The sequence below is a fragment of the Microcaecilia unicolor genome, chromosome 10 (genome assembly GCF_901765095.1).
Source record: "Microcaecilia unicolor chromosome 10, aMicUni1.1, whole genome shotgun sequence".
NCBI lineage: Eukaryota > Metazoa > Chordata > Amphibia > Gymnophiona > Siphonopidae > Microcaecilia > Microcaecilia unicolor.
In genome coordinates this window covers 156,681,579-156,706,726 of record NC_044040.1, presented here as the reverse complement: position 1 = coordinate 156,706,726, position 25,148 = coordinate 156,681,579, and the positions used below count along the sequence as shown (strand labels likewise).

The following is a 25,148-nucleotide window of genomic DNA, read 5'->3' as shown; positions in this document are numbered from 1 at the left end:
TTAATTTATGGTATTGCATATTTCTTCCTCTGATAGCTTCTGCCTACCTATTATACTTTGGATATGGCTGCAGCAGTCCTCCAGAGAAGAGCCTAGGAACGCACCTCGGTTCAGAATCTGGTGCATCTGTACCCTTTGGCACACCTTTAAATGTCAGCAGTCAGTATCTGGGGTTCTGAGTTTAGCCAACCCAAGATCAGTTGTAGCCGAATCAAGTAACAGAAATTGTATCTGAAATGCAAATGCAAGTATGCTGTCACTGGGTCATCAATATGGTACACTGTTTTACATATATTTTAGATTCTTATGAGAAGGCACTGGGCAATACCTCTCAGTTTTGCTTATAAAACAATCCTGTTTTCCTAAGATAATCCCAAATGTAAGCAAAGCAATCCTATATAATAATTCTCACCTCCAACAGGATGTGCTTGGGACCGTGCCTGCCGGAAGTGGTCTGCTAGGCAGGCACGCACTGACATCAGTGACAGACAATTTGGCAAAGCAAAACAATATGAGTGCTGGCCATTAGGACACAGGGTTGATAGGAGAGTTTTAAAAGACTGAAGGAACCGAAAGTGTTAAATGGGGGGAGGGGGGAGTTCTGAAGGACTGAAAGACATGAACATTTGGGAAAGGAAAACAATCTGAATGCTGGCCATTAGGACACAGGGTAGATAGGAGAGTTTTAAAAGACTGAAGGAAACGAAAGTGTTAAACTGGAGAAGGGGGGGGGAGTTGTGAATGACTGAAAGACATGCAAATTTGGGACAGGAAAACAATCTCAATGCTGGCCATTAGCACACAGGGTACATAGGACAGTTTTAAAAGACTGAAGGAACCAAAAGTGTTCAGGGGGGGGGGCAAGTTCTGAATGAATGAAAGAAATGAAAATTTACGAGAGGAACACAATCTGAATGCCGGGCATTTGTACACAGGGGGTAGATAGGACACTTTTTACAAAAAATGAAGGACGTGAAAGTATTACATCTTGGGGGAGGGGTCAGGAGGAAAGCGGTGGGGTATCCGGATACTGGGCTTTAAGGAACCCAAAGTGTGGGAAGGAGGAGGAAAAGGAGGGAAGGGGGTGAGGGGCATTAGGAACAGGGGAGGGGGCCCTCTCACACACACACTGTCACACAGACAGTCACTCTGTCACACACCCGCACATTCACTCTGGCTCTCTCTCTCAAACATACACACTCCCAGGAAAACCTTGCTAGTGCCCTTTTCATTTGTTCCAGAAACAGGCCTTTTTTACTAGTATATATATAAAAAAAAGTTAGCATCTCCATATCAAATGAAGACTTATGGTTGTTACTCTGCTTTAGTTTGATCCAGTGGTTTCCTCCTGTTCTTTAGGGCTTCCAGTTCATAGGAACTGGCCTCCATTGAACTATGGTACTACCAGCTTTGGATTTTAGATTTATTACTCACCTTTCCTAAACCTGAGCTCAAAGTGAGTTAAATATTTGGGTACATGTATTATTTTCTTGCCCAAGCTTTCTTACAGTCTAGTGGTACCTGAAGATGTGGAAGGTTAAGTAATTTGTTCATGGTCACAAAGATGATCAATTGGAGAAGCAAGACTTGAACCCTAGCTTGTAACTAACTTCTCTAATCATTTAAGCTACTCTTCTGTTAGCCTTGGTTTGCTACTAATACCAAATACCACCAGGCCCTCTTTTACATCAAAAATGTGAACTTGCCATAAACACCTACGGTTATGTAAGATGCTCCTAATTACTAAGAGCGGCATAATCGAAAGGGTCGTCCTCGCAAAACGTCCCCATCCAGGGGCGGGGAAACCCATATTTTTGAAACAAGATGGACGTCCATCTTTCGGTTCGATAATACGGTCGGGGACACCCAAATCCTGAAATTTGGTCGTCCTTAGAGATGGTCGTCCCTAGGCTTGGTAGTTTCTGATTTTCGGCGATAATGGAAACCAAGGATGTCCATCTCAGAAACAACCAATTGCAAGCCATTTGGTCATGGGAGGAGCCAGCATTTGTAGTGCACTGGTCCCCCTGACATGTCAGGACACCAGCGGGGCACCCTAGGGGGCACTGTAGTAGACTTCATAAATTGCTCCCAGGTACATAGCTCCCTTTCCTTGTGTGCTGAGCCCCCCAAACCCTTCCCCCAAAACCCACTGCCAACAACTGTACACCACTACCATAGCCCTTATAGGTGAAGGGAGGCACCTAGATGTGGGTACAGTGGGTTTGTGGTGGGTTTTGGAGGGCTTGCTATTTACTCCACAAACGTAACAGGTGGGGGTGATGGGCCTGGGTCCGCCTGTCTGAAGTGCACTGCATCCACTAAAACTGCTTCAGGTACCTGCATACTTCTCTGATGGACCTGAGTATGACATCTGAGGCTGGCATAGAGGCTGACACAAAATATTTTTAAAGCTGTTTTTTTGAGGGTGGGGAGAGGGTTGGTGACCACTGGGGGAGTAAGGGGAGGTCATCCCCAATTCTCTCCGTTGGTCATCTGGTCATTTCGGACACCTTTTTATGCCTTGGTTGTAAGAAAAACACGACCAGGTAAAGTCGTCCAAGAGTTCGTTAGGGACGTCCTTGTTTCTTTCGATTATGAGTTGAGGACGTCCTAGTGTTAGGCACGCCCAAGTCCCACCTTCGCTATGCCTCCAATATGCCCCCTTGAACTTTGCTGTCCCTTTGACGGAGTGCAGTTGGGGACGTCCAAAATCGGCTTTCGATTGTACCGATTTGGACGACCCTGTGAGGACGCCCATCTTTCGATTTATGTCGAAAGATGGGCATCCTCTTTCAAAAATGAGCCCAAGAGTCACCTATCTAAATTATTGGACTTAATATGTATAGCAGTTTAACTCAGTGTGTGCAGCCAAACACTGCTATAACTTATAATCGTAGATACGTAAGTCTTCAAAATTTTTTCAAACTTATTGTGCATTTCAAACGAGAAAGTCACTTATTTTGTTAATAGCCATGAGTTTTATACTGTTTTTGTATCTGTTTCTAGTTCACTTAACTCGGCTATTGCAGTTAAGATGGGCCCAGAAAGTGGCCACTAGATGTCCATAGGCATCTTCTCTTCAGTTAATTAATCAGTCCAACATGAAGATCTTTCTTGAGCAGCATGTATTAAGATAATTGGTAATTGGCAAGAATGCCAACCACACTTCATGGATTTCATATCGAATACCTGTGTATCTAACTCCAATCTACTTATATTAGGGGACATAAACCTATACCTAGAAGACCATAACGCAACCAATGCACGTGAATGCAAGGACTTCCTTCAACAATGGGACCTCAGCTGGCCTAACTTGCAAGCTACCCATATCAAAGGACACACAATTGACCTTATCACCCACAAACTTTCCTCAGACTTAAACCTTATACTAACAGATACAAAATGGACAGACATACCATGGTCAGACCACCACAAATTAAACCTAGCCCTACTGTGGCAAAAAAAGGCACACACCTCAAGCAAGAACGCACAACCTACACCACGAGAGGCCAAATTGACCCTGTAACATTCTGGCAACAGATCTACAAAAATGAATGGATAGCACAAACTGACTCCAAACATTATCTCCTAAACTGGGACGACAGATGCAGGAGCATATTAGACAAAATTGCACCATTACAAACAAGAACCACACAATGACACATCTCGATACCTTGGTTCAACGAAGAACTGAAAAAACTAAAAACACAAGTTAGGAGACTCGAACAAGCATGGAAAAAAAATGAAAGACGAATACACACAACGCATGGAAAGAAATGCAAAGAAAATACAAATATACTACAAAAGCAAAATAGGGCCAGACTACAAAGACACACACAAACTTTATCAACTTGTGAATAAATTACTAGACACCACACCGGTTACTACAACCAGCACAGACACCCCATCAGCAGACAACCTTGCTAAATACTTCAATGAGAAAATTATAAAACTACGATCCACACTACCACTCAATACCACTGATCACGAAAAATTCATTGACTGCCTGGACCCAATTCCTGATGAATACCCAGCAGACCGAACCTGGACAAACTTCGATCTTCTAACCGAAGAAACCGTCACCCAAGCAATCAACAGAGTCGCCAAATCCCACTGCAAACTGGATATATGCCCCAACAACCTAATAAAATTTGCCCCCCAACGCTTCATAACAGACCTCAAGTCACATCTGAACTACATGTTACAACATGGACTCTTCCCCAAGGACAAAGGAAATATACTACTTACCCCTATACTCAGACTTAAAGAAAAAAAAAACAAATGACACAATCAACTACCGCCCAGCAGCATCCACCCCTCTGGCAGTCAAACTAATAGAAAGTATGGTAACCAAACAACTTACAGATTACTTAAACAAATTCTCTATACTACATGAATCACAGTCAGGATTTCGGTCCAACCACTTCACCAAAACAGTACTAATCACTCTCCTAACCAAATTCAAACAAATAATTGCAACCGGCAATAGCGTACTTCTACAATTTGACATGTCCAGCAAGTTCGACATGGTAAGCCACCAAATACTATCGAACATCCTAGATTACTTCGGGATTGGAGGAAACGTACTTAGATGGATTAATGGCTTTCTAACTGCAAGAACATATCAAGTGATATCAAATTCATCATCACCATGGAAACCTGAATGCGGAGTACCGCAAGGATCACCGCTCTCACCAACCCTTTTTAACTTAATGATGACACCTTTAGCCAAATTGCTATCGAACCAAGGGCTTAACCCGTACATCTACGCAGACGATGTCACAATCTACATCCCGTTCAAACACGATCTAACTGAAATCACAAATGAAATCAAATACAGCCTCCAAATAATGAATTCATGGGCGGATGCATTCCAACTAAAGCTCAATGCAGAAAAGACACAATGCCTCATTCTCTCCTCACAATATAACACAAACAAACCCACCACCATAAACACCCCAGACTACACACTTCCTGTTCCAGATAGTCTGAAAATTCTTGGAGTTACAATTGACCGAAATCTCACACTCGAAAGCCATGCGAAAAATACAGCAAAGAAAATGTTCCAGTCAATGTGGAAACTCAAAAGAATAAAACCTTTCTTCCCAAGGGAAATATTCCGCAGCCTGGTACAATCAATGGTGCTAAGCCACCTAGATTACTGTAATGCCATCTATGCTGGATGCAAAGAGCAAATCATTAAGAAACTCCAGACTGCCCAAAACACAGCAGCCAGACTCATAATTGGAAAAAAGAAGTACGAAAGCGCCAGACCCCCAAGAGAAAAACTACATTGGCTCCCACCCTGGTCCACAAAATTGTTCACGGTGAAGCCCCGACCTATATGTCAGACCTCATAGACCTGCCAACTAGGTACACGAAAAGATCAGCACACACATTCTTGAATCTCCACTACTCCAGCTGCAAAGGACTTAAATATAAATCCACATATGCATCCAGCTTTTCCTACATAAGCGCGTAACTATGGAACGCACTACCAAAGGCCATAAAAACAATGCACGACCTAACAATCTTCCAAAAACTACTGAAAACCAACTTGTTCAAAAAGGCATACCATAATGAGCCATTTTAAATACTAGACAACTAGGCTTTACATGAACTAGATAAAGCTGAACGCTTTACACTAGATTGATAACCTTCGTTACTACTATTGAAAGTTACGTAATACGCACTACCACTTTATTCTCATGCAGGAGATGAACTTTCGATGATAGTTGATTAACTTATTTTGTAACTCATTCTATCATTCAGGAACTTCAATGCAATACCACTTTGTATTCTACTTTACCATTTATGTGCCTTAATGCAATACCACTTGTAATTCTCTATCCGAAAATGGCGATCACCATTACGGCATAATGTAAGCCACATTGAGCCTGCAAACTGGTGGGAAAATGTGGGATACAAATGCAACAAATAAAATAAGATAGTTTTATAAGTTTTAAGAGGAAGTTTTCTGCAGAAATGATGAGATGTTTAGTAATGCATGATAGTATTTAAAAATTATTAATTGACATGCACAGCAATGAAGTTCTGTGGTAACAGTAGGGTTTATTTAGAAAGCAGTGATGAATTTGGGGAAGTATAAAGGTCGGTTAGTATGTAATCTGGTACCTGGCTTTGAGCTTGCCTTGTTCCCTTTTGATAAGGTGACATGCTTCCAGCATTTTATATGTAGAATATTCAAATAGTTAAATTGAATATAGTAGAAAAAGAAAAAATAATCTTTACAAAGGAAAAATCTGTGGCCAGCTTTGTGTTTAACTGTTTGGTATTTGCAGGATGACAACTGAAACCAAATAGTCATTGCAGATAAAAGGATCAGACTTTGAGGATCTCATTTCCTGAACTGCCCTCAAGATAGTGAGACTGCTAGTCAGTCATCTTCATTTTCCTATTTCTGCAATTCTGGGTGTAAATTACAACCTTCCCAGTGTGTCACTTTTAATGCATAATTTCTAGAGAGGGGATGGGAAGAGGGAGTGTTTAAGGGCTATCTGAACTCTTACAGCTAGATTTAGCAAAGATCCAAACTGAAAGAGAGGCCTTTAAATTATCAGTTACTAACAACTGGTTTCCTTCTGATTTCAGTATATCCGCAACTGTGTGATGAACCGGACTCTGCCTCAGCTGACACTTGTTGAATGTTGCAACATAAAGAAAATGTGTGAGCAGGAAATGAATGCAATTGAAGCAGCCATAAAACGAAAACCAACCAACCTGCCCCTTCCTTTGCCACCAAAAACACGAACCATGTCTGTAAGTAGAGATGCTGCAGATTCATTTGCAAATTAAATACAAGAGCATGAAATCCTACAAAATATTGTGTGGATGTACCTGTTTTCCTCTGGCAAATATACATTTAGAAATTCTTTAGTGATTCCCAAACTTGTCCCAGAAGGCCTCCAGGAAATCATTTTCAGTCTACCTGCAGTAAGTATCATGTGAAGGATGAGGCACACACAAACGTTATCTCGTATTTTTTCATAATGGTTGTCCTGGAAATCTGACTGGCTAGGAGTGCCCCTTGGATGGGTTTGGAAACAACTTTGATACAGCAAGTAGCATTGTTATTTTCATACTCGTATATTCCTTATTGAATTCATTATTATCTGTGCATTATTACTTCTAGGAAATATGTATATGGAATGAATGCACTGTCTATTCCTGGGGGATTCTGCACAATTGCACAATGCAGAATTTACATAAAATTCTCCTCCTGAATACTGCATGCATAATTCAGCACTTTCAACACAAAATTCTCACAGTGCCCACAAAAGCACAGCAACTCTGGTCTGGTTAAACCCCTAGAACTCCCTTCCTAAGCTACTACTACTACTACTATTTAGCATTTTTATAGCGCTACAAGGCGTACGCAGTGCTGCACAAACATAGAAGAAAGACAGTCCCTGCTCAAAGAGCTTACAATCTAATAGACAAAATAAAGTAAACAAATCAAATCAATTAGTGTACAGGAAGGAGAATTAATGTGTACCCGGAGAATGACCAGCAGATCTGCAGATCGATCTAAGCTCTCTCCTGCCCCTGGTGTACACAAGTGGAGGAGCAGGTGCATGTCAGACCACATTCTGTTTGACTATGCTGTTTCTCGCTGCTGAATTTGAACCATGTGGCTCTACAGTATCCCTTATGGTTCAGATTCAGCAGTCAGAACCAGTGCAGTAGATAAGCAGAAGACAGCTGCTCTGCTTGTGTTGAGTGCTGCGCAGGGAGTGCAGCCCAGAAGAAATGAATGAGATAAAGTGAGCTGAGTGCAGAGGAGAGTTCGTGGTGCAAGGGGCAAGAGGAGATGAAAGTCAAGCTGAGGAGGGAGTGTTTCCGAGAGAGGTGTGAGTGCTAATGTTACATGAGAGGAGGAGAGCAAGAGTTAGGTGCCACAGGTAAAGTATGGGGATATTGTGGCAGAGGGAGGGAAGGTGAGTGTCGGTGTATGTGCTAAAGGGGTTAGGGATAGAAAGGGCTTTGAAGATAGATGTACTGGGGGATTAGCACAGAGCTGTGGGGAGCGTGTGGGTGAATTTGAGAGGGCTATGATGCTGTGAGCACTGGGAAGTTTGAGCACATGGTGGGATATGCACCACCTGGGTGGGGAGCAAAGAATGACTGAGAACTGTGGTGGGGTGTGTACTCGAGGGGGGGGGGTGCATTTGCCACAGGAAGGCATATGAGAGAGCTCTGGGTGTCTTTTAAGCAAAGGGGGTTGGCAGGCATGGAATGTGTGTGCACTGGCAGCGGAGGAATACAAGCTAGTGAGGAAGTGAGAGTGCTGCAGGAGGAGGAATCAAGCTTGAGCTGTTAGCTTAGGTGGTGTCTGTCCTGGAGCATGGAAGAGGCAGGTATTTGTGCTGGGGAATTTTATGCAAACAAAATTACAAATAAATGCAGAATTTTGCAGAATTCTTAAAAGGTTTTGTGCAGAATTTTCAAGACTTTTTGTGCAGAATTCCCCCAAGAGTAATTATTATGTTAATATTAGGTAATTCATATTTTTTGAGTTTCCATATTTGTTCCAGAATTGGCCGCCTCTTTTTTTTTTTTTTTTTAACTGTTTTAATAGTTTAGAAGTAGAACTGGTATGTGAAAGAAAAATAATCTCAACAAATGTAGGCAGGGTCTAGAGAAGATTTCAATATTGTAGCTTTCTGAACTTCTCTCTGAGAAATTAGCTGAATATTCTTCTCATGGTTGGAGAACCCTCTGATTGGTATGTATTAATGTCATGATAATTATTGAAAGCATGTTAACTGAGTAATTTTGAATAAGTTAAGTTAGTGTTATGCTTGTTGGTTTTCATGAGGCTGCTGATTTAAATTAAGCACTGTCTAGCAGGATATAATGGCATACTGAAAATTGACATAAATGTTTTGGCTTAATGGTACACACAATTTTCATGGCTTGTCATTAGACAAATTAGACTAGACGTGCATTTGGCTTCAGTTTGGTAAGATTAATTATCTTAGCTTTATTTAAGAAGGCAACTATGAAACATTAAAGAAAGTGATAAACTAGAAATGAATGCTCATGGCTTTTGAGCATTGGACTGCTCTTCTCTCCCCCCCCACCCCCCCATTCTAAGAATAGTGGAACAAGTTTAGAAATTATGTACATGCACAAAATGTAAGCGGAGTCTGCCTGGCCAAAAACAGTCAAAGTAGAGATATAAGGATACATTTGATTTTCATTGCCTCAGACATTTAATGTGTCAAGCATACACAAGACCACTTGTCTATGTATCTCTTGTTTTAGCTTTTAAATCTTTTTAGCCAGTTTTAAGATTGGTGCTTATGTACATATGTAGTTCTTTTTGTTAAGAAAAGTGTTCTTCATTCTGCAGCTAATGGCCCAGAGTGTGTGGAACTTTTGTAGTCCTTTCAAGATTTTACTAGTCCGTGGTAGCAAAGTGAATGCGGAAGAAAATGTTAAGGTAAGTAATAAGTAGTGACAGACATTCTGAATGTGGTGAACCTCAAGCCTCCTTAACCTCATATACTCATCTGAATGAAAAATGGCCATAGAGTTCAACTCATGTCAGGCTACTCCCACTACAGCTTATTCTAGTGATCCAGCTAATTGCAGTGCCTGTAGAGTCGGTATGAGGGTAGTTTCAAATTAACATCAAATTTAAACCAGGTGAAGTACGAGCATTTACAATCTATTTTCTTGCTGTAGTGCACATGGTTATGATAAAGCTCATCAGGTAAATTTCTGTGTAATTAGAACCAGAACTGTACCAAATAGCATATTTTACTATTCAGTTAAAAACGAATATGGACATAATTCAATTCCTCCGCTGCACGCTTCTCTAAATGTGATTTTGCCACATGAACTTTATCCTGCCACAATATCACTTTGTATTTGTTCTCACCGGAGCCGTCAAACGCCTTCCGGTACTATGTAAGCCACATTGAGTCTACAAATATGCGGGAAAATGTGGGATACAAATGCAAGAAATAAATAAATACTGAATATGAATAATGGGAGTCTTAACATAACAAACAATAAAAGAAGCAGTGTGAAATCAGAGATGTTTTTGAACCAAGCAAACTATAACTAAACCATACGCCTTAAAATCTATGTTGCCCCTTCAAATCTATGTTGTGGGGATCTTCACATGTAAATAGTGGCTTTCTGAAATCACCATTTACACATGTTTGCATGCAGACATGCTTTTAAAATGCTCTCTTTACTGATCTTTTATTTCAACCAAAGTCTTCATATCATGCATTCATGGGCAGATGCATTTCGGCTGAAACTTAATGCAGAAAAAACCCAATGCCTAATACTCACATCTCAACATAACAAGAACAAATTTACCGCTATTAACACACCAAATCTGAACCTTCCAATTTTGGATACCCTAAAAATTCTTGGAGTTACCATCGATCGATACCTAACACTGAAAACCACGCAAAAAACACAACCAAGAAGATGTTCCACTCAATGTGGAAATTAAAAAGAGTAAGACCATTCTTCCCGAGGACTGTTTTCCGTAACCTGGTACAATCATTGGTGCTCAGTCATCTAGACTACTGCAACGCACTCTATGCCGGCTGCAAAGAACAAATAATCAAAAAACTTCAAGCAGCCCAGAATACTGCAGCCAGACTCATATTCGGCAAAACAAAATATGAAAGTGCTAGACTCCTACGAGAGAAACTACACTGGCTCCCAGTTAAGGAGCACATCACGTTCAAGATATGCTCCCTAGTTCATAAAATTATACACGGAGATGCACCAGCCTACATGTCAGACCTGATAGACCTACCACTCAGGAATGTCAAAAGATCATCCCGCACATTCCTGAATCTACACTTTCCTAACTGCAAAGGTCTAAAATACAAACTAATGCATGCATCAAGCTTTACCTACTTGAGCACACAGTTATGGAATGCATTGCCGCGCAACATAAAAATGATTTACGAACTAACGAACTTCCGTAAACTACTGAAGACCCATCTCTTTAACAAGACATATCACAAAGACCAACCAATGTGAATATGCACAACTCCTCCACATATATTCAGAATTGCCTTATAATAGCTGCTTGTTATATCGCTATCATGTTTATCATTATCATGTTACCCAAGATTCTTTTGTAACACTAAATGTCTATTTTCTAATATATGTTCACTATTCATGATGTATTGTAAGCCACATTGAGCCTGCAAAGAGGTGGGAAAATGTGGAATACGAATGCAACAAATAAATAAAAATAAATAAATAATTTTCATGGTTGTGATTTTTGTCTTGGCATGTTCTTTACAGGTTCAGGCCAGAGCTGGCCTCTTCCATGGAACTGAGTTGTTGTGTAAGACAGCTGTGAGCTCAGAAATACCAGCAGGGAATGACTACATCTGGAATGAAACATTAGAATTTGATATCAATGTTTGTGATTTGCCTCGAATGGCTCGGCTCTGCTTTGCAGTATATGCCGTGATGGATAAAATGAAGACAAAAAAGTCAACAAAGACTACTAATACAAAATACCCAACTATCAGAAAAGCTGGCAAAGTGGTAATACTTTTATTTGTTGTATATACTGCCGATTAGAATTAATAATTTATAGAAATTATCCAGGTTGCTCAATAGGTTCTGTAGTCATTTAATAGAATACACTCAAATGTGCCCCAAAATTTGGTAGTGGTGGCTTTTGCATGGTTTATCACTTCTTTGAAAATCAGTGACAATACCCTTGTTAGATCTTTACAATTGTAGAAAGACAGTAAGAGATGTGTGTTTGCAAAATAAGTGATAAGCTTTAATGTCTGAGTTGCAAAGTTCACAATACCAGCATCTCGGTTTTTTTTTTAATGTCTTCTGTACTACTTGACAAAGTATGCAAAGAACTTTCACCTGCTGATTGACACTCCAGGCATTTTGTTCATCTATAAATCACTAGCAATTAGCAAATATGAACAATGTGGCTTCATATTTTTACAGACTTGCACAATCAGAATCATCAGGCTATTGTATGGGAATAGAGCAAGTATTAGAGCCGTAGAGCCTACTCAGTAGCTATTCTTAACAAGTGAATAAAAGCTTGAGAGTTGACATCTTTAAGTCCATTTCTGAATTTTGTTGCTCATAGTGTAGTCATGCCATTGTAAATCACTTGAAGCAGGCTACAAAATTCCAGGAAGTACAGAGTATATCACAACAGTGGAGTATCTCTTGGCCATTTGTTGTAGGAGTGCTCTTTAATGTTACCATCTTAGAATGTGAGAGAAAAAATCTAAAGAATATCAATGTGCAATTTATATGGAAGATAATTTCGTCACCGGTAATTTTGGCACTGGTAATTCTGCTAAACTTATCAAAAATCACCAATTGATAGATGGATGTTATGGACTTTATTCACTAACAGGTTTTTTTTTCCCCATAGACTCAACAGGAAAAATATCTTTGAATGAAAGCATGTTTGAATGAAAGCTGTCTGTGTTATTGCCCTGAAACTTGTGCAGCTGAGAGGAGCTAGATGCTCATTGATGAATCTCTGGTGGCGTGTATACTATGAATGTGCAGCAGCCAAAAATAGTAGTACTAAAAAGTGCTATGCAAAGTGGGACATTATTGGCAATTGGGATCCTTTTGTTAACACTAAAACTTAAGTTTATAATGCTGCATATTGTTAATTTAAATTCCTTAATTTCCTTTATTTTTTAAATGTTTCAACTTGGTCAATAAATAAAGAACAAAGATTGTGCATATCAATCAAACACTATATATGCAACTGAAATTTTGGCTAATATTTGTTTCCTGTTAATAGCACTATCCTGTAGCATGGGTAAATACCATGGTCTTTGACTTTAAAGGACAACTAAAGACTGGTGACATCACTTTACACTGCTGGTCATCATTTCCTGGTAAGACACAAACCATAGTCTTGAATAGTGTTACAGTTCTGAAAGGTTTATAGAAAAACATATATATTCAGTTTTTAGTTTCTTTCCATATTAAGTAGAGGAGTGTGATAGCTGTGTTAGTCCACTCTTAAGGTTATCAATAGAAATCAAACAAAATAAAACATGGAAAAGAAAATAAGATGATACCTTTTTATTGGACATAACAGGATTACACAAAACAGCTGAAAGACCTTATCAAAACATTTCCTACACAAGCGCAACCTCACCTGAAGAAACTCATACCAAACCAGCCTGCTGTGGGCACATTCTACATGCTACCCAAGATCCACAAACCGGGAAACCCTGGCAGACCAATCGTATCAGGTATTGGCACACTCATGGAAGACATATCTGGATTCATAGAGGGAATTCTGAAACCTCTCGTACACAAAACTAACAGCTTCATACAAGACACCACAGACTTTCTGAATAAATTGAAAAATATCAAGCAACTACCACCAAACACCCTTCTGGTCACGATGGATGTAGAATCACTATACAGCAACATTCCACATGCGGATGGCATAGCTGCATGTGGAAGACTCCTAAAAAAATCCACACTGGACCATCAATACTCACCAGTAACTAAAATTAATCAAATTCATTTTAACTCACAACTACTTCCACTTTAACAATGATATCTATCTACAAATAATGAGCACTGCGATGGGCACCAGAACAGCAGCCCAATATGCCAACCTTTTTATGGCTGAGCTGGAAGAGACATTTCTGAATACACACCAGACCAAACCTCTAAAATACTACTGGTACATCGATGACATTTTTATGATTTGGACGGAGGGTGAAGAATCTCTGAAACAATTTTATTCTGCCTTCAATACATACCATCCTACAATCAGATTCAAAATTGACTACTCCCCAGAAAAAGTCAATTTTTTGGACACCACGGTCTCAATCAGTGATGGCTGTATACAAACATCTATATACAAGAAACCCACAGACAGATGCAGCTACCTCCACAACTCCAGCTTCCATCCTTCACATACAAAAAGATCCATCATTTACAGCCAAGCCACAAGATACCACCGTATCTGCTCTGACCCAGGGGACAGAGACAGACACCTTAAAAGCCTGACTGCATCCTTCAAACAGAAAGGCTATAACCCCAAAATAATCTCCAAGAATATTGCCTCCTCCCTCAAAACACCCAGGGAGAATCTGCTACAATACAAGGAGAAAAAAATCCACAGACAGAATCCCCCTTGTAGTGACATACAATCCAGAGCTGGAAAAACTGAGGAAAATCATAAGAGATCTACAACCTATACTCCAGGAGGATGAATAACTGAAAGAGATATTCCCTTCCCCACCAGTACTGGCCTTCCGACAGCCACCCAACTTAAAACACAAGCTAATCAGAAGTAAACTTCCATCACAGACTGAAAAGGAACAGAAGGGCACACGTCCCTGTAATTTATCCAGTTGCAAACTATGCCAAAATATTTCACAGGACCCCACAGTTATCCACAAAGGAAAGATATTCAACATAAAGGGATCTTTCACTTGCTCATCTTCCAATGTGGTATATATCATTCAGTGTAAAAAACGTAACGAAGGATGCTATATTGGAGAAACAGGCCAGATGCTTAAGACAAGATTCAATTTACATAGACATCACATGAACAATACAGCCAGTAGGGCCCCCACCCTGGTGGGACAGCACTTCACAGAACCAGGACACTGTACCAGTGATTTCACAGTGAGAATACTGAAAGGTAACTTTAAAACCATACAAGAACGTAAGACCTTTGAAGTCAGAATGATTGAATATTTTAACACCCAACAGAAAGGCTTAACAAGGATCTGGGGTTCCTAGCCCATTATAAACCATAAAGCATAAAGCTGTATGTCTCTGTTGATCACCCCACCCCTCACCTATCCATACCCATCCTGTTAGAATATCAATGATATGCTTTGATGTCCCCATGCATACCTCCTATCCACCCCCCATCCTCCCACCCTGTCAGACTGTCATAGTAATGCTTGAATGTTTTCACTTATATACACTGTCAGCTAGCACATTTGCTTATTTCCGATCTGACGAAGAAGGGCAACCTTCGAAAGCTAATCAAGAAATGTATTAAGTTATGTCCAATAAAAAAGGTATCATCTTATTTTCTTTTCCATGTTTTACTTTGTTTGATTTCTATTGATAGTTTCTTTCCAATAACTCGGTTCTAATTAGGCCAAAACCAAAACTTTTATCCTTTTGAGGTTTGTAAACTTTTTTTTTTCTTAATATCCTTTTAAACTATACAGTAGTCATCCAAATTGTCTGTTTATTTCTTGCATTTTATAGACTTTTTTTTTCTTGATATATAAAAATAAGAGAAAAAATTGTGTGGAAGACTGGGGCATACCAGTTTATTTAATGAAAATATGAGATAACGTTTTTAAGTCACATTTCACCATGTATTACCCTTAAGCCACTTTGAGAATCAATAAACTCTGTTGACACAGTACATAATGACTGGGTATTTAATACACTCTTGTTCTGAATTTTAATAATCTGAATGTTTTGAAAATAAGAGGCTCATTTTCAAAGCACACAGACTTACAAAATTATATAGGTTACAATGAGATGTATTTCAAAGCACTTAGACTTAAAACATTTCATAGTAACCTATGGAACTTTGTAAGTCTAAGTGCTTTGAAAATGAGCACCTTAATACCTTCTATGTTTGCATGTTACTAAAACTATGTAAAGTTTTCTAGACTATTATAGCTATTCCTTTCCTCTCTATATACATTTTTGAATGTGGCAGGCTGTGCAATCCTAGTCCTTGACCTTTTCTTAATATAATGTTGCAGATGTTTGCAATTTGTCATTGCCTTCTGTAGCCCACAGTATCCACTGTTCACTGGTGGTCATCTTTCCAGGTTCTATCCAGGACAGAATCTTCTGAAATCAAACCAGTTCTGATTTGAACAGGCCAATTAGGGGACTTGATATTTAAGAAATTCCATTGCATTAAATGGCATCAATGTAAAATGGTTTAAATATGCAACAGTTGGCTATTGAGGAAAAAAGGCAAATTGTATTAAAAATGAAAGTGGAGATGCTTCCATAAAAGTTCTTGATAATCTGCAAAGTCATTGCTGTGACTATTTGTAGCCTCCTTTCTGGCATAAAATTGATAAATTAAGGTGAATAGTGGGAAGTCCAGTACATACAAATTTTTGAAATTAAAAGTTGGGTTACAGACTGTGCTAAAGGTTACTAGAGGGGAAGAAATGGTCATTCAGGCCCAGATGATCAAAGCAAACGCGGGTGCTAGAGGCCATTAACACCAGACCAGCACCCGCATTTGCTTGCGTCCCAGGATCAGAGCCAGCAAGCGCGTGTAACAACGTGCTTGCCAGCTCTGAATGCTAATAGCATGCAAGTGCATACTAAACAGGGACGTATTCCTCCCCAGTGCTCAGCGGGCAGCACACCAAACTAGTGTGCTAATACTGCTGTAAATCCTACGCCAGCTCGGAGCTGGCATTAGGGTTTACAGAGCATTTGGGAGGAATGAGGAGCTCTGTCTAGCATGCATCTGCTTGCTAGCAGGCCCCCATCCCCCCCAACAGAAGACCTGACCCCCCCCCCCCCCCCAGCACAGGGGGCTGGAGATTTGGTGGATCTCCAGCCCCCCTAACCCCCCCCCCCCCCCCCACACACACACACCCCATAAAATATTTTCTGGTGACCCAGTGGGCCACAAACCCAACCCCCTCCCCACCTGGTGGTCTAGCAGTCCCCTCCCCCCTTCCATACCTCCCTGATGGAGGAGGGAGTAGCATACTCCCTTCTCTTCTAGCACTGCTTTCAAAATGGTGGCACCTTGTCCTACCCAGTGCATCCTGGGATGCACTGGATGGGGCTTCATTACCATCAGGACAAAAAAATGAAAAGACTAATATCAGTAGGAGTCAGATAGTAGAAAAATAGAGGCATTGGAGTTGGAGGTTTGTTGTATCAACTCCACAGCCCTGATTGAAGTCAAGAACCTGCTAACATTGCTATCTCTCTACTGCTTTATCTGCTTATAGTCAAGACATTTATTTGTCCCACCTCCCTTGAAATCAATAGGGAAAGCCAGAAGCACTTTTATATGCAAAAGAGTACCTATGAAACTTGGAAAACAGACCTCCAGTGCTTTAGCAAGTTTCAGGGCTTGAAGAACTATGGACATGCAAAGTCAACATGTCTAATTCTTTAAGCAAGCTAACTCTTCCATCTGCATGTTTTCTGCATTCTTTTCTCACAGCTATCCTCGCTGCTAAACAGAACATTCCCCATACATCTTTCCCTTACACATAATGTTCACAACCCTAGCATTAGTATCATGGCTTCACAGTTCTGTTGCACATGGGTAGCAAAGCTGGAAGTCCTGATCACTGGAACTTCATTGTGGTTCTCTCTCTCTCAACATCTCTGGAAAAAGGTGACTAAAGTCATCAGAAACAAAAAAATGAGATTTTAATAGAACAATGGTACAACAGTCCAAACCACATTCTTTTATGTGGATTTTTTTTAAATTAAAAAAGGGCAGGGATCTTATGCAAAGTATTTGCTGGTCACAAAGACATTGGTGGATTGGGGGGGGGGGGGGGGGGGTGTTCCATCCCATCCCATCCCATCCCAAACCAAAAGGCCCTGAACAAATTTTTAATACGTTCTGGATGGTTTCCCTAAACTAAACTAAATCCTGCAGTGCCTGCTAAATCTGTTAATGCTGTGGTACAGAGTTTTTAAAACTAAGTGGAAAAGACTATGGAGATTAGTTGATAAAATTTGCTTTTTATGTTTTTATTTTACCTATCACTAACCTACAATTCCTCCTTGAAACCCCAATCTTTAAGTTCCCAAAGCACAAAACAAAATAGTGTTCACTTACCAGAGGAATGTCCTCTTCTCTCGGAACTTCTCAGAAGAAACCCTAATATCTTTAAAGATGTTTCAAATACAAATTTATTGTCTCCAGTATTAAGAAATTGACAAATTGGTAGGTTGTACATTGGTCCATGTAACAGGAATTTAATGTTTTCATTCTTCAGTTTTAAAGGATTATTAAATACACCCAATTTTCCACTAAAAACACATTTGCACCCATGATGTAAAGCTTTGCAGGTGAATCGGAATTCAGCAGCCAGGATTTTGAGATGTGCTAAGTTTGATCATATAACATTGGGGCTGAAAAAGTTGCATTGGTTACCAGTGTTGTATAGACTACAGTATAAGATTTTGATACTCCTTTTTCAAGCTGTCAGTCTTTTCCTGTTTATCGCAGGCAGTGCAGTTGTATAGACCAGTCAGGAATATTAGGTCTGAACGTGCAAGACAATTGTCTGTACCATTATTAACGGAAGTATATTTTGTGGAAACAACAGCAACAACCTTTTCTGTGGCAGGGCCGCTACTGTGGAATAATCTTTCTGCAATTTTATAGCGGTATAACAAGTCTGAATAAGCATAAAGGCGACTATTTTTATAGGCTTTTTGTACCATATAATGATGTGGACTCCCCCCCCCCCCCCCCCCCCCCCCCAAGCGTTTGCAGACTTTGTCAGGATTTGTTAAGGTCCTTGATTTTTTTTTTATGAACGTCTCATTTGTGAACAGTTTAAGTGGAAGCGTGCTATAATAATTTTAACTTTACCTTAATGATCTTAATATCTTGGAAAAACAAGATCCCCAAGGTAATGCAAATAAATGATCTAATCCCATTCCTGCTTAATTCTTCTCTCAATTAATACATGAGGACATTAAATAATAGTGGAGATAAAGGGGAACCTTGAGGCACGCCAGAAACTGCACTCCATGATTTTGATAAAGTTTCTGACTTTTTCTTGATAGATCCTGCTAGATAGAAAACCTTTAAACCAGTTCCAAACTTTGCCACTTATCCTAAAGTTGCTTAGAATCGCTAGGAATAAATCATGATCTAATGCACTGGAAGGGTCACATTGCATTATAAGGTTTGCTGACCACTTTAATAATCCAACTTCATGCACTAAAGTTCCTAATATGGCTTTGGTACCGAAGCCTCTTCTAAAACTGTATTGAAATACACAAAGAATGTCAAACATTTACAGATATTCAGACAACTGCTGTGCAACCAGCCCCTCCATCACCTTTACTAGGAAAGGAATAGAAGCAACAGGTCTATAGTTGGTAATATTAGTGCTGTATTATATATATGGATTCATTGGAATGGGGATCAGTACAATAGCCCTTATAGAACTAGGGAAGTTAACCTTTGCTAATGGCTCTTTTAGCCATTGTGTCAGCCTATATATGAATTATCAGGATCCCTTTTCATCAAGTATTGCAGGGCAAATATCTATGATACAATACGAAGATGCACATTTCTTCACCATATTACATATTATGAATATTGCAGGGTATTAATCTAATGACTTCTCTTGTCTGTTGTTGTAGTGTGTGTGTGTGTTTGTTTGTTTTAATCCCATATAGATCATTTTAAATCTGTTAATTGTACTGATTTGTAAATCACTATGAGCATATAATAGAAGTAGAGAATTAACTGCAACAAGTAAACTACTGAATAGGTGCCAAATATCCCCTTTTATGGTAGAAGATATTCTCACTGCATAAAGATAAATCTTGCTGATTTAAATTACATTAAAAATTGTCATGCAAAATTGATTGATATGCACAATTTGCTATTTCACATAGCATAACTAATTCAGTTGGAAAGGGGCTAGTAATTTTACTGGTGATTTTTCCTGATATTTCATTTCTGATGGGGTATTGGTGTTTTAAGGTTTTACTTATCCATGCCCATCATTATGAATTTCAGAAAATCTGCTGCTGTTACTGGAAACTAAAAAAAATAGAAGAAACCACATGACTGTAATATCCCATATCAATCCAATATAAAAGAAAAACTCCCACAGGGATAAATCAAACAGCAATTGTGTGAGGTGTATGTTCAATCAAACAATAAATTGATTTATACATTCACTCAGAACCACACCATCATTGGGCTCCTCATGTAGCAAGTGCTTAAATAGTCAGCACTTGCCACACGAGGAGCCCAATGATGGTGTGGTTCTGAGTGAATGTATAAATCATTATTTGCTCTTATGAATATTGAGGAGGCACAACCAAAAATTGGTCTGTTTCTGTGGCTCATAATTCACACTGAGGTCTCCTCTTTATACACTAACTAGTAAAAAAGGCCCGTTTCTGACACAAATGAAACGGGCGCTAGCAAGGTTTTCCTTGGAGTGTGTATGTTTGGGAGAGTGTATGTGAGAGTGACTGTTTGAGAGTCAGAGTGAAAGTGTGAGTGTGTGAGAGAGAGAGTGAGTCTGGGTGTGAGTGTGTTTGTGAGAGAGTGTGTGTGTGAGAATGAGAGTGTGTGCAAGTGTGTATGTGAGACACAGTGTGAGAGAGAGTGTGTGTATGAGACCAAGCGAGTGAGTGACTGTGTGGCACATAGAGAGTGAATGTGATACAGTGTGAGACAGAGTGTGTGAGAGTGAGAGTCAGAAAGACATTGTATATGAGAGAGAGAGTGTGAGCCGTGCCCTCCAAACCCATGGCCATCTGTCCCCTGCCCCCTCCATTCATCCTTTTCCAGCAATTCCCCTCTCTCCCTGAGCCCTGCCCTCCCAATCCATGGCCATCCATGTTTCTCTGTCACCTGCCCCCTCCATTCATTCCTATCCAGCATTTCCCCTCTCTGCCTGAGGCCTGTCCTGCAATCCATATCCATCCATGCCCATCTGTCCCCTCCATTCATCCCTATCCAGCAATTCCCCTCTCCCTGAGTCCTGCTCTTCCAATCTATGCCCATCCATGCTCCTCTGTCACCTGGCCCCTCCATTTTTCCCTATCCAGCATTTCCCCTCTCTGCCTGAGGCCTGCCCTGCAATCCATATCCATCCATGCCCATCTGTCCCCTCCATTCATCCCTATCCAGCAATTCCCCTCTCCCTGAGTCCTGCCCTTCCAATCCATGCCCATCCATGCTCCTCTGTCACCTGGCCCCTCCATTTTTCCCTATCCAGCATTTCCCCTCTCTGCCTGAGGCCTGCCCTGCAATCCATATCCATCCATGCCCATCTGTCCCTTCCATTCATCCCTATCCAGCAATTCCCCTCTCCCTGAGTCCTGCCCTTCCAATCCATGCCCATCCATGCTCCTGTCACCTGGCCCCCTCCATTTTTCCCTATCCAGCATTTCCCCTCTCTGCCTGAGGCCTGCCCTGCAATCCATATCCATCCATGCCCATCTGTCCCTTCCATTCATCCCTATCCAGCAATTCCCCTCTCCCTGAGTCCTGCCCTTCCAATCCATGCCCATCCATGCTCCTGTCACCTGGCCCCCTCCATTTTTCCCTATCCAGCATTTCCCCTCTCTGCCTGAGGCCTGCCCTGCAATCCATATCCATCCATGCCCATCTGTCCCCTCCATTCATCCCTATCCAGCAATTTCCCTCTCCCTGAGTCCTGCCCTTCCAATCCATGCTCATCTGTCACCTGGCCCCTCCATTTTTCCATATCCAGCAATTGCCCTCTCTACCTGAGGCCTGCCCTGCAATCCATATCCATCCATGCCCATCTGTCCCCTCTATTCATCCCTATCCAGCAAATTCCCTCTCTCCCTTAGTCCTGCCCTCCCAATCCATGCCCATCCATGCTCCTCTGTCCCCTGCCGCCTCCATTCATCCTTTTCCAGCAAGTCCCCTCTCTCCCTTCCATGACCCCCCCCCCCCTCGCATCCATGCTTCTCTCTCTCCCATGTCCCAGCCTGGCCCGCCCTCTTCTCCCCCCCCCCCCCTTCGCATCCATGCCCCCCCCCTTCGCATCCATGCATCCCTTTTTTTTTTCTTTCTTCGTTTTAACTTTACCTCCGTGGCGGTTCGTGCAGCGAAGCGTCAGGGAAGGAGGCGGCGCTCCCGACGTCTAGCTTTCCCTTCGCTGTGTTCCGCCTTGCGGAACACAGCGAAGGGAAGGCTAGACGTCGGGAGCGCCGCCTCCTTCCCTGACGCTTCGCTTCCGGATTTGTTTGGTTTGAGGCGAGGGCGGGGCAGAGACGGCTGGCTGGCTTGAAGGCTTCACACCACGAATCCACGAACCCTTCAGCCTGGGAGTGACGTCAGATGGCTTCATGGCTTCAAGGCTTCACGGCTTCACAGAACGTTGTCCTCAGAACGTTGAGGGTGCGTTTTATTATATTAGATTTGTTTGATTAGACTCACACCTTGCACAATTGCTGTTTGATTTATCCCTGTGGGAATTTTTTTATTGGTTACTAGAAACCTATACAAGCATTATACTAATTTATGTAAATTTAACATACGATATAAGCAATTGAAGAATGGACTCAAAAGGAAGGTTTTCAAAAGAAAGTGTGTGGTTATAACTAAAGGTGCAAGCTCCCTTACCCCCCAAGATTAAAGGAGAGGTAGACAGAAGCTAGAAATGGGAGCAATGGGACCAAAAAGCAGGCAAGCCGAATCATAGTTACGTGATTCTAGGGTCCACCTTGGGGTCAGCAGCAGAAAAAAACGTTTCTAGATGTCGTCGTAGATAATACGTTGAAATCTTCTGCTTAATGTGTGGCAGCGGCAGCCTAAAAAGCAAACAGGATGCTAGGAATTATTAGGAAAGGGATGGTGAATAAGAACGAAAATACTATAATGCCTCTGTATCGATCCATGGTGTGACCTCACCTTGAGAATTGTGTTCAGTTCTGGTCGCTGTATCTCAAAAAAGATATGGCGGAATTAGAAAAGGTTCAAAGAAGAGTGACCAAATTAATAAAGGGGATGGAACTCCTCTCGTATGAGGAAAGGCTAAAGAGCTTATGGCTGTTCAGTTTAAAAAAGAGATGGATGATGGAAGATATCATTGAGGTCTAAGTTATGTAGAACAAGTAGAAGTAAATCGATTTCTTACTCATTCCAAAAGTACAAAGACTAGGGGACACTCAATGAAGTTACATGATAATACTTTTAAAACAATTAGAAGGATATATTTTTTCACACAAAGAATAGTTAAGCTCTGGAACTCTTTGCCGGAGGATGTAGTAATGGCGGTTAGCGTATCTGGGTTTAAGAAAGGTTTGGAGAAGTTCCTGGAGGAAAAGTCCATGGTCTTCTGTTGAGATAGACATGGGGAAGCAACTGCTTGCCCTGGGATTGGTAGCATGGAATGTTGCCATGATTTGGGTTTCTGCCAGGTACTTGTAACCTGGCTTGGCCACTGTTGGAAACAGGATACTGGGCCAGATGGACCATTGGTGTGACCCAGTATAGCTACTCTTATGTTATGTACCATTTCAAAATATGGTTATACAGTTTTGATTCAATATGAAATTAATAATGCCACACTCTGAGACATTGTAATTTGTTTTGGCATTTGAATTCTGTTCTGTGCCTTAAAACCAGCCATTATGGGATAATACATTCAGTTTGTGTTTGTTAAAATGAATCCATTTCTGACACTATTATTAAAATGAATACATCAGGTACTATCTCATCTGATGACCATTGGTTTACTTGAGCCAACTCACTGTAAATGCTCTTACCTGCAGATCATCCATTTTATTTCTTCTCAAATGGGAGACCCAAAAGAGGGCAAGACTGTTAACGGTATCTGTGATTGAATGCTGACAGTCTTGCATTCGGTACAACATTTCTGCTGGCTGTGTATTTCAAAATACTACTTGCAGTTTGTGAGTTTGTTCCTAAAAGTTGAATATCATGAAATTTAGTTTCTGCAGCTGATTAGAGGGAGTTCACTCAGTTGTTCCTTTGCCTGTCAGTACCCAAAATGTTTTCAGTGCTCAGTATAATTTTTCATGTGCACTTCTCTTGTTTCATAGAAACCTGGTCTTTACAGCTAAAAGCAGATTTTGTTCTGGTTTGTTGTAGATGAACTTGAAGAAATGCTGAATCCAATGGGAACAGTGCGAACAAACCCTTACCCTGAAAATGCAACAGCTTTGTACATAAAATTCCAAGAATACTCAAAACTGGCTATTTACTATCCTCCTTTTGACAAGGTAAGATGACAGTTAAAGGCATGCAGCAATCCTTGGAAAATATTGGCTGTTACAGTAAATTATTTTCTACCTTGCTTTGAGTTCTTCTCTATCTGCCTTTTACTTGTGCTACTTATGTATTCCGGGAACAGGATGTACCTGGCGGCCTCTCGCGCAGGTTCTTTCCAGCTTCAGAAAAACAATCTCAAAGAGCTTATTGTGAATGATGTTGGCTGTGGAACAGATAACAGATGCCTACTGTAACTTGGTCTGTCAGCTCCAGTAACAAGGTTTTCAGTGGTATCAGTCTGATTAACCAGTTTGAAGAGAAATAAGCCTGTTCTGCATGAATACACAGTACTCTATTGTATGTAAGCAATTTGAAATGAGGTAAATGTCCATTATCACAGATTGGCTTTGGTAATTAAAGTAGTACTATCGATTCTTCAGAATATAAACTTTTCATTAGTAGTACTAATGATGCTTCAGAATATAAACTTTTCTTTATCCTGTTGGCGCTCCACTGATTTGCTAATTGCATTTACTCTTTCTTTGCATTTTTTAATTTCGTGGTGTATTTTAATTTCATGGCGGTTCTCCCTGTTTTCAAAAATCTCCTTTCCTGACTCTACCCTTCTGTTTTTCATTTTGTCTTCCTATTAATCAGAGTGATTCTTTTGATAAAGAGCCTAGTAACAAATGTCATAAATTCTAAATAACTGATAGACATTCAAGGATTAAATGACTTGAATGATGACTAGCAGTTTGATTTAGTTTCAGGTTGAGGTTATGTAAAGATTTTTTGCATGTACCATTATAAATTAACAGTACTTCTGTATTTACAATCCTCAGAATATCAACTTGCTTGATGTGTTTTGAGTTATGTTATTTGTTGGTCTTATTCCTATTTCCTTTTTTCCTATGTGCTTCTGAATTTAATGTCTCATATTTTAAAATGTCCTTGGATCTGGCTTAGTGACTTAGTGACAGCATTGCACCTTGTCAGATGGAAGGACTTGAGTTTGATTCCCAGGTTTTCCTTTTCGCAAGTTGACAGGGGCTGGGGATGCTGTGGAGCCAGAGTTCGTATTCCTTAGGGAAGAGGAAGTTAGTCATAATAATTGCCCCTTATGGTAACTGCCAACAGATACAGGGCCAATAATTGTAGGGCT

General features: G+C 40.6%; 1 protein-coding gene across 4 annotated transcripts in view; it reads left to right on the top strand.

The window, feature by feature from the left end:
* PIK3CB (phosphatidylinositol-4,5-bisphosphate 3-kinase catalytic subunit beta) overlaps nucleotides 1-25,148 on the top strand; it is a 352,397-nt gene that overhangs the window by 180,690 nt on the left and 146,559 nt on the right. For all 4 annotated transcript variants that reach the window (XM_030217213.1, XM_030217212.1, XM_030217211.1 and 1 more), the window contains 5 exons: nucleotides 6,616-6,783; nucleotides 9,380-9,469; nucleotides 11,311-11,559; nucleotides 12,812-12,908; nucleotides 23,867-23,997. In XM_030217213.1, coding sequence (XP_030073073.1) covers nucleotides 6,616-6,783; nucleotides 9,380-9,469; nucleotides 11,311-11,559; nucleotides 12,812-12,908; nucleotides 23,867-23,997 — 735 coding nt within the window. The remainder of the gene's footprint in view (nucleotides 1-6,615; nucleotides 6,784-9,379; nucleotides 9,470-11,310; nucleotides 11,560-12,811; nucleotides 12,909-23,866; nucleotides 23,998-25,148) is intronic.